General features: G+C 43.6%; 1 protein-coding gene across 3 annotated transcripts; it reads right to left on the minus strand.

The window, feature by feature from the left end:
- LOC131948741 (tyrosine--tRNA ligase, cytoplasmic) lies at positions 1-10,875 on the minus strand. 3 transcript variants are annotated; one of them, XM_059310420.1, is made up of 13 exons: positions 10,772-10,875; positions 9,455-9,519; positions 9,195-9,341; positions 8,916-9,091; positions 8,603-8,813; positions 8,430-8,481; positions 5,133-5,312; positions 4,305-4,390; positions 3,914-4,046; positions 3,070-3,170; positions 2,744-2,937; positions 1,871-2,009; positions 1-1,640 (listed from the first exon to the last, which is right to left on the minus strand). In XM_059310420.1, exons 2-13 carry the CDS (start codon positions 9,503-9,505, stop codon positions 1,530-1,532), a joined length of 1,581 nt encoding a protein of 526 aa, XP_059166403.1. In that variant the 5' UTR covers positions 9,506-9,519; positions 10,772-10,875; the 3' UTR covers positions 1-1,529. The 3 variants fall into 3 exon arrangements, with proteins under 3 accessions (XP_059166403.1, XP_059166404.1, XP_059166405.1); XM_059310421.1 differs by having other exon boundaries at positions 10,759-10,826; XM_059310422.1 differs by lacking the exon at positions 10,772-10,875 and adding an exon at positions 10,737-10,762.
- Positions 10,876-10,880: the final 5 nt, after the last annotated feature.

Below are 10,880 nucleotides of genomic sequence, written 5' to 3' on the forward strand. Positions count from 1 at the left end.
TACAGTTTGTTCACTCAATTTATTTGTTCAGATTATTGTATCATGTTCTCCATCAGTAGATGTTTTTACAAGCTAAAATGTTTTTAAGCCAACCTCATTATAAACATTGTTTGTATAACCATGGTCATAATGTTAGTAAAGTATTTCAACCTAACTGTTGGAACATATGGAGAGTACCCTAAACCCAGGGTATTTCAACCTAACTGTTGGAACATATGGAGACTACCCTAAACCCAGGGTATTTCAACCTAACTGTTGGAACATATGGAGACTACCCTAAACCCAGGGTATTTCAACCTAACTGTTGGAACATATGGAGAGTACCCTAAACCCAGGGTATTTCAACCTAACTGTTGGAACATATGGAGACTACCCTAAACCCAGGGTATTTCAACCTAACTGTTGGAACATATGGAGACTACCCTAAACCCAGGGTATTTCAACCTAACTGTTGGAACATATGGAGAGTACCCTAAACCCAGGGTATTTCAACCTAACTGTTGGAACATATGGAGACTACCCTAAACCCAGGGTATTTCAACCTAACTGTTGGAACATATGGAGACTACCCTAAACCCAGGCCCCAGTCACACATAAGCTTTAACAATGAGATTTTCACATTAACTGACAGCAGCCTGTTACATAACGTAACAATAACATAAAAGAATTACACCTCACTGCCATGCTTGCAGCATACTAAAATAGCATGACAAAAATTTTCTAGGAATTACTTTGATTAACAATATTAATTTAAAAAAACAAACCACCACCATTGAAAACTAAACTAATGTCAAATTTCAAAAGACTAAACTAAACAAGTTGTACTACATCTCCTGTATTTGTGAAACTTGTGGGACTATTTAGCCTTAGGATTGGTTTAGCACCCGTACATTTTTTTTAATCAGTGTTGTAGATCCAAAAAAATCCAGATGGATTTCATACAGAAATATGTATCAGCCTTAATGTCTGACCCTTTCATGTTTTGTCATGGTTCATATTTTTAGGGGTGACACACAGAAAGTAATCGAAAAACCAATGGACTTGAAAGAAAATTAGTTAATTAACATAATTACTGATGACCACTGATTAAATACAGCAGCATGTACTAATGACTACACTCTACCTACTAATTAGTTTAAATGATTAAACTTGTTTAAGATGAATTAGAAAACTAAAAGCATTCATACAGAAAATTCTACAAACTAAAATTTTTATATCTAGACTAAGTTAAAATGACAGAACTTAATGTAAAAAGATTTCACATAGTTCAAAGCACACTACTGAAAAAAAATGTATATTGTTTGTGTGATATATATATTTATAAACACACTATTAAGTCTAGCAAAATATCACTGGTAAAACAAGCCAGAGTGAAGTATTGTTGCATTGACTTCCATTATCTTTTATAACCTTCTTACTGTATGTGCTGGAACAAGTACCATTTAAATCAACAAAAACAACCAGTGTCTGGTTCAGAACAAAATTGAGCTTAAAACAAATTGAAATATGGTCTACACTAGTTTAGAGGGCTATTTGATTGGTGAGTTTTTCACTGTCTTGGTGATCACAGGTCCTAGTTTAGTTAACATGGCACTGCCCTGCCATTCTGCTTCGTACTTGTCATTTACCCTCAGGTCTGGCTGAAAACAGACAGGGGGGGGGAAGTAAGTTTCTAGTTCACCATTTTCACCTGCCAATTTCATTCAATCAAAGGAAAACATGACCACATTTAAATGTACAGGGAAACATGACCACATTTAAACATAAAGGGAAACATAACCACATTTAAACGTACAAGGAAACATGAACACATTTAAACGTACAGGGAAACATGACCACATACAAACGCACAAGGAAACCAGATACAAACCTGCAGTTTTTCCCAGACTTTCTTCTTTGGATTAAGTTGATCATCAGGTTTGATTGAGTTGTAGCCCTCAATAAACACTCTATCCCCTGGTGCACTGCCCTCAGGTGGAATTAATGGCTCTACTTGACGAGGATCTTCTCTAAAATAGTAAAAAAAAAACCCAGTCAACTTTCACTAAATATAACATTTTTTACTCAACATCAGACTTACATGGAGGCACACATCAACTACAACATCAGACTTACATGGAGGCACACATCAACATAGAGGCACACATCAACATAGAGGCACACATCAACATAGAGACACACATCAACATCAGACTTACATGGAGGCACACATCAACATCAGACTTACATGGAGGCACACATCAACATAGAGGCACACATCAACATAGAGGCACACATCAACATAGAGGCACACATCAACATAGAGGCACACATCAACATAGAGGCACACATCAACATAGAGGCACACATCAACATAGAGGCACACATCAACATAGAGGCACACATCAACATAGAGGCACACATCAACATCAGACTTACATAGAGGCACACATCAACATAGAGGCACACATCAACATAGAGGCACACATCAACATAGAGGCACACATCAACATAGAGGCACACATCAACATAGAGGCACACATCAACATCAGACTTACATAGAGGCACACATCAACATAGAGGCACACATCAACATAGAGGCACACATCAACATAGAGGCACACATCAACATAGAGGCACACATCAACATCAGACTTACATAGAGGCACACATCAACATCAGACTTACATAGAGGCACACATCAACATAGAGGCATACATCAACATCAGACTTACATGGAGGCACACATCAACATCAGACTTACATGGAGGCACACATCAACATAGCTGTGGACTCAATCCCCCTCATCTTGACAGGCTTGAGATTACAGAGGAACACCCCTAGCCTGTCTTGCAGAGATTCCATCGGAACAATCCCAGCCAGGCCACTGATGACTGTACGGGGCTGCTCCTCCCCTAGGTCAACGGTCTCCACATACAGTGAGTCTGCATCAGGGTGCTGGGGAAGCAAACACTCAATTGCCATTTTAAAAAGTAAATTATATTGTTTTTAATTTAACTTCAATTATTTGGTATAATTGCATTCACAGCGCCATGGGAAGTAAAGGGTTAACATACTTATGTAAGCTACCTGTGAAACAGAAGTTATCTTCCCTATTCTTAGATCCAGCCTGGATGGAACAAGGTCATCACCCCCTGCCGCAGTGTTCTGGCTGGGTTTAGAACCAGCATCTAGTGAAGGAAAACAAACACCACATGACCATACTAACAGATCCAAGTGCCGCAGTGTTCTGGCTGGGTTTAGAACCAGCATCTAGTGAAGGAAAACAAACACCACATGACCATACTAACAGATCCAAGTGCCACAGTGTTCTGGCTGGGTTTAGAACCAGCATCTAGTGAAGGAAAACAAACACCACATGACCATACTAACAGATCCAAGTGCCACAGTGTTCTGGCTGGGTTTAGAACCAGCATCTAGTGAAGGAAAACAAACACCACATGACCATACTAACAGATCCAAGTGCCACAGTGTTCTGGCTGGGTTTAGAACCAGCATCTAGTGAAGGAAAACAAACACCACATGACCATACTAACAGATCCAAGTGCCGCAGTGTTCTGGCTGGGTTTAGAACCAGCATCTAGTGAAGGAAAACAAACACCACATGACCATACTAACAGATCCAAATGCCAGTGTTCTGGCTGGGTTTAGAACCAGCATCTAGTGAAGGAAAACAAACACCACATGACCATACTAACAGATCCAAGTGTCACAGTGTTCTGGCTGGGTTTAGAACCAGCATCTAGTGAAGGAAAACAAACACCACATGACCATACTAACAGATCCAAGTGCCACAGTGTTCTGGCTGGGTTTAGAACCAGCATCTAGTGAAGGAAAACAAACACCACATGACCATACTAACAGATACAACATGGATTAACCCGTAGGAACTGTCTAGAAAAATATCACTCACTTTTTTTAGCCACTGGATAGGCCTGAGCAGTTAATTTCTTCAACTCTGGTGACTCGAATTCTCTTCTGATTGGATCTAAAAGTTCATTCAGGTACTTCTCCACAGCATTCTTCAAATCTCCTGGATGCACCTCCTACTCAACAGACAGAAAAGTAGCAGAGTTTTAACATTTAAACACAGTCTCACACAGTTTTATACAGCTAACAGAGAGATCTAACATTTAAACACAGTCTCACACAGTTTTATACAGCTAACACAGAGATCTAACATTTAAACACAGTCTCACAGAGTTTTATACAGCTAACACAGAGATCTAGATTGTCCCATAGGTGTACAGCCAGCTGTATCACTAGCCAACCTCCAACTAGTCAAGAAAATCAAGCATCAATACCTCTTTAGCAAAGGCCTGTTCTAGCTCCTCAAAGCTGCTGTAGGTTATATCTCCACCAAACTCTGCCGGTCTTTTGATTTCAAAAGCTAAAATTGAAAGATACACTTCACTTAGAGTTACTACATTTTCTAATGTCATGAACTAATCTCTAACATTTGAGGACAGACAATTGAGTATGTTTATAAATGTAATGAACTAGCACAGCAAATGTACACATGACTAGATGGAGCAATGAGACAGACAATTGAGTATGTTTATAAATGTAATGAGCTAGCACAGCAAATGTACACATGATGGAGCAATGAGACAGACAATTGAGTATGTTTATAAATGTAATGAGCTAGCACAGCAAATGTACACATGACTAGATGGAGCAATGAGACAGACAATTGAGTATGTTTATAAATGTAATGAGCTAGCACAGCAAATGTACACATGACTAGATGGAGCAATGAGACAGACAATTGAGTATGTTTATAAATGTAATGAGCTAGCACAGCAAATGTACACATGACAAGATGGAGCAATGAGACAGACAATTGAGTATGTTTATAAATGTAATGAGCTAGCACAGCAAATGTACACATGATGGAGCAATGAGACAGACAATTGAGTATGTTTATAAATGTAATGAACTAGCACAACAAATGTACACATGACTAGATGGAGCAATGAGACAGACAATTGAGTATGTTTATAAATGTAATGAGCTACCACAGCAAATGTACACATGACTAGATGGAGCAATGAGACAGACAATTGAGTATGTTTATAAATGTAATGAGCTACCACAGCAAATGTACACATGATGGAGCAATGAGATCTGACCTGAGCCTCTGAGTGGGAAGAGCACATGTTTACAAAATGACAAGACCCCATTGTCTGCTATATTGCCGGGTTCACAGAAAGCTTTCTTCAACTTTTTCTTCACCTGGGCGGGGGTGTCCAGGAGGTCAATTTTGGAATCCTCGTCAGATGAGCTCATCTTGGAGCCTGTCAGCCCTGGCACTGGAGAGGAGAGGGTCAGTGTACAGCTAGTGTGTCTGGGGGGGGGGAGAGGGTTAGTGTACAGCTAGTGTGTCTAGGGGGGGGGGGAGAGAGGAGAGGGTCAGTGTACAGCTAGTGTGTCTGGGGGGGGGGGAGAGGGTTAGTGTACAGCTAGTGTGTCTAGGGGGGGGGGAGAGGAGAGGGTCAGTGTACAGCTAGTGTGTCTTGAGGGGGGGGGGGAGGAGAGGGTTAGTGTACAGCTAGTGTGTCTAGACAGGGGGGGAGGGGGGGAGAGGAGAGGGTCAGTGTACAGCTAGTGTGTCTAGACAGGTGGGGGGGGGGGGGGGAGAGGAGAGGGTCAGTGTACAGCTAGTGTGTCTAGAGGGGGGGGGAGGAGAGGGTTAGTGTACAGCTAGTGTGTCTAGACAGGGGGGGAGGGGGGGGAGAGGAGAGGGTCAGTGTACAGCTAGTGTGTCTAGGGGGGGGGGGAGAGGGTCAGTGTACAGCTAGTGTGTCTAGACAGGTGGGGGGGGGAGAGGAGAGGGTCAGTGTACAGCTAGTGTGTCTAGGGGGGGGGAGAGGGTCAGTGTACAGCTAGTGTGTCTAGACAGGTGGGGGGGGGGAGAGGAGAGGGTCAGTGTACAGCTAGTGTGTCTAGACAGGTGGGGAGGGTCAGTGTACAGCTAGTGTGTCTAGACAGGTGGGGAGGGTCAGTGTACAGCTAGTGTGTCTAGACAGTTGGGGGGGGGGGGGGGGGGAGAGAGGAGAGGGTCAGTGTACAGCTAGTGTGTCTAGACAGGGGGGGAGGGGGGGGGGAGAGGAGAGGGTCAGTGTACAGCTAGTGGGTCTAGATGGGGGGGGGGGGGAGGGTCAGTGTACAGCTAGTGTGTCTAGAGGGGGGGGAGGAGAGGAGAGGGTCAGTGTACAGCTAGTGTGTCTAGAGGGGGGGGGGGAGGAGAGGAGAGGGTCAGTGTACAGCTAGTGTGTCTAGACAGTGGGGGGGGGGAGAGGAGAGGGTCAGTGTACAGCTAGTGTGTCTAGAGGGGGGGGGGGAGGAGAGGAGAGGGTCAGTGTACAGCTAGTGTGTCTAGACAGGTGGGGGGGGGGAGAGGAGAGGGTCAGTGTACAGCTAGTGTGTCTAGACAGGTGGGGGGGAGGAGAGGGTCAGTGTACAGCTAGTGTGTCTAGACAGATGGGGAGGGTCAGTGTACAGCTAGTGTGTCTAGACAGATGGGGAGGGTCAGTGTACAGCTAGTGTGTCTAGACAGGTGGGGAGGGTCAGTGTACAGCTAGTGTGTCTAGACAGGTGGGGGGGAGGAGAGGGTCAGTGTACAGCTAGTGTGTCTAGAGGGGGGGGGAGGAGAGGAGAGGGTCAGTGTACAGCTAGTGTGTCTAGACAGTTGGGGGGGGGGAGAGGAGAGGGTCAGTGTACAGCTAGTGTGTCTAGAGGGGGGGGGAGGAGAGGAGAGGGTCAGTGTACAGCTAGTGTGTCTAGACAGATGGGGAGGGTCAGTGTACAGCTAGTGTGTCTAGACAGGTGGGGGGGAGGAGAGGGTCAGTGTACAGCTAGTGTGTCTAGACAGTTGGGGGGGGGGGGGGAGAGGAGAGGGTCAGTGTACAGCTAGTGTGTCTAGAGGGGGGGGGAGGAGAGGAGAGGGTCAGTGTACAGCTAGTGTGTCTAGACAGGTGGGGGGGGGGGGGGGGGGGAGAGGGTCAGTGTACAGCTAGTGTGTCTAGACAGTTGGGGGGGGGGGGAGAGGAGAGGGTCAGTGTACAGCTAGTGGGTCTAGAGGGGGGGGGGAGGAGAGGAGAGGGTCAGTGTACAGCTAGTGTGTCTAGAGGGGGGGGAGGAGAGGAGAGGGTCAGTGTACAGCTAGTGTGTCTAGACAGGTGGGGGGGGGGGGAGAGGGTCAGTGTACAGCTAGTGTGTCTAGACAGTTGGGGGGGGGGGGAGAGGAGAGGGTCAGTGTACAGCTAGTGGGTCTAGATGGGGGGGGGGAGGGTCAGTGTACAGCTAGTGTGTCTAGACAGGTGGGGGGGGGGAGAGGGTCAGTGTACAGCTAGTGTGTCTAGACAGTTGGGGGGGGGGGAGAGGAGAGGGTCAGTGTACAGCTAGTGTGTCTAGACAGGGGGGGGGGGGGAGGAGAGGGTCAGTGTACAGCTAGTGTGTCTAGACAGGTGGGGGGGGGGGGAGGAGAGGGTCAGTGTACAGCTAGTGTGTCTAGACAGGTGGGGGGGGGAGAGGAGAGGGTCAGTGTACAGCTAGTGTGTCTAGACAGGTGGGGGGGGGGGGAGAGGAGAGGGTCAGTGTACAGCTAGTGTGTCTAGACAGTTGGGGGGGGGGGGGAGAGGAGAGGGTCAGTGTACAGCTAGTGTGTCTAGACAGGTGGGGGGGGGAGAGGAGAGGGTCAGTGTACAGCTAGTGTGTCTAGGGGGGGGAGGACTGGAGAGGGTCAGTGTACAGCTAGTGTGTCTAGGGGGGGGGGGAGGACTGGAGAGGGTCAGTGTACAGCTAGTGTGTCTAGGGGGGGGAGGACTGGAGAGGGTCAGTGTACAGCTAGTGTGTCTAGACAGGTGGGGAGGGTCAGTGTACAGCTAGTGTGTCTAGACAGGTGGGGGGGGTGGGGGAGAGGAGAGGGTCAGTGTACAGCTAGTGTGTCTAGACAGATGGGGAGGGTCAGTGTACAGCTAGTGTGTCTAGACAGATGGGGAGGGTCAGTGTACAGCTAGTGTGTCTAGACTGGGGGGGGGAGAGAGGAGAGGGTTAGTGTACAGCTAGTGTGTCTAGACAGGTGGGGGGGAGAGAGGAGAGGGTTAGTGTACAGCTAGTGTGTCTAGACTGGGGGGGGGGGGGGAGAGAGGAGAGGGTTAGTGTACAGCTAGTGTGTCTAGACAGATGGGGAGGGTCAGTGTACAGCTAGTGTGTCTAGACAGATGGGGAGGGGGGGAGAAATGGGACACGATGACAAATGGGGAGGGGGAAGGGGAGAGAGAAGGAGAAACTGGAATGATATGAGTCACTGTACAGTTTTGGGATTAGCTTGTAAACAAACTACAACACGTTGTTGAACATACCCATAGGGTTCATTAAATGTGATCTTTTTGTGTAAACAAACTACAACACGTTGTTGAACATACCCATAGGGTTCATTAAATGTGATCTTTTTGTGTAGCCAAGATGTGGTAGGTACTGAAACAAAAAATGTGGTCAACTTACAAGGCATGTTTCACATTAATACAGCAAGGATGGTACTTACATCCTGTATGACCCAGTTTGTCATCACTGGTTAAACGTTCCAACAACAACTTACTTTTTCAGCATAGGTAAAGATTTTTCTCTGGTCCACACCCCCGAACTGGGCATCACATTTCAGATATTCTTCATCCAGCGCTTGGAGTCCGGGGTAAAGAAGGCCACTAAGTAAGGGATGGTCCACCTGCTTGACCACTTCTGCACCTGCCTTACGTGCGTCATGCTCAGTAACAATAGAGCTAAGCTTGTAAACATCCAGTGTGTATTCCCTGGTAACATACAGAACAAATATTTAGCTCAATGAAAATGTTTCAAATCTTAATGTATAAAAAAGCTATATCTAGTAACTAGTATTTGTCTCCCTTGGTCACCTGCTGAGTTGGTAGTCAGTTCCCTTGACAAACTTGAGTTTGGTGAGATCTACACCAATAGACTTGAGCATAGATTTAATCACAGCTTCGTAATACTTGACCCTGAGTTCAAGCAGCTCCCAGGGGGCCTTCATGTTGTCCAGGTAAGCGTGGAGGTCAGCAAACAGAATGGTTACCTAAATAAATATCAACGTTTGAAACAGGAGTTTTCATATACTTAGTGGCAAACTAAATAATAATAAAAGAATTGAAACGTGTGAAAAAGAATGAGTGTATTACCTCGCAGCCTGCTTTAAGAAAATCTGCCAGTTTTGACATGGGAACAAAGTATGCAATGTGTGGTTTGCCAGTGGTGGCAGTACCCCAATAAATTTTCACATCCCGAGTTTTTAAAATCTCAACAAGTTTCTCTTCTCCAAGAATTTCCTGAAACAAGTTTTTAAATAACCCTAATTTGGTTGCCAATTTTTTTTTGTCAAGATGAATACATTTTCTAGTGTATTTAATGCATACTTCAAGAGGAAGAAATAATGAGGCACCTGCAAATTCCTTTTCATGAGGGTCAGTTTTTCTTCAGCGGACATAGCCATTTTTAAGTCTCTATCTGTAGTGAATAGCAAAAAGTACTTACATTTAAATCTATTGGTAAATAAATTATAATCTTGAAAGAATTTAAAACAATAAAAAATATATTTTCAGACATGCCTACCCCTGTCAGCCAAAAGTAGAACAGTCATGCCTAAAAAGAGGAACATACGAGCGGACGCTACTTTACAAAGTCAAAAATAAAAATAGTTAACTAAAAATTAGTCTAATGACATTAGTAGGCCTCTAATAACTTAAATAACTAGTCTCTAGGCTACATTTAAATACTGCTTTATGTCAGCTTACATTTTTTTTTTAAAAAGTTAAAAGTATTCGGTATCTAGATCTAGTTACATGTTATTTAAGGAATAACTTAAATCTACTATTCAATTGCTAGTACTAAAAATAACGTTCAGAAGCTAGATTGTTCACATTATCTAGTATTAGTAGATCTAGTATTAGATGATACTTGTAAATATTGTATGTTAACTAGGAAACATGTGCCAAAAGGAGATACTGTTTTTCCCAGCCTTTTTTTTCCAATTTGATTTATTACTTTTCTTTATTAATTATTCAAAAAACAAACAAACAACAAAAAACGGGTCAAACTTTGATGAAAACGGGATGGCGGAACAGGACACGATTTTTTGTAAAAAAGTAAATGAGCTTGGAAATTGGTTGCATCATCTGATGAACACATAGCAAATCTTTATTTATTAGCCATAGGCCTATATTAGGCCCAACTGAAAAGGCCTTCAATTGTTACAAAACAGGTCTAGATCTAGATCTAGGCCTACAACAATGGCCTACTACATGAATGAGAAAAGTTTGAAACATTTTTGTAACTTTTAAAACATAAATCTTTCTAGATCTAGATCTAGAGATCTAAACATGTGAAATAATAACAACAATTTGATGAGTCACCTTTTTTTCACATTACTAACTAGATCTAGTAACTAGTCTTGACGGATTTTACTTTTAAGTAGATCTAGATCGTCTACACTCTACCATTCTACACTACCTAAAAAAATCCTAAAACGATGGATTTATTAGATTACCGACTACCGAAATCAATAATAAAAATTAAAAATAAAATCAAAATCAGGCTAGGCCCCTAAGTAAATTAATTTAATTTAAAAATAAAAGAGAGATCTTGAGGCTTTTTATAACTTAACGATCTTAATTCTTAAACTATTATCTACAATTTAGAATCTAAATAATATGTTTCTTTTTTACATTTTAATAGACAAAAGCTCACATATGTGTCAGACCTGTTTTCAATACAGTGAACAATCAAATCTTATCCAGTCTAAACTCTAGGCATAGTTCACGTTTTCAAGGAACTTGCATCATCAGTGTCTTCGGTTGTCGTAAAAGCTA

The sequence above is a fragment of the Physella acuta genome, unplaced genomic scaffold (assembly GCF_028476545.2).
Source record: "Physella acuta isolate Inbredline_101_S28 unplaced genomic scaffold, ASM2847654v3 ptg000658l, whole genome shotgun sequence".
NCBI lineage: Eukaryota > Metazoa > Mollusca > Gastropoda > Physidae > Physella > Physella acuta.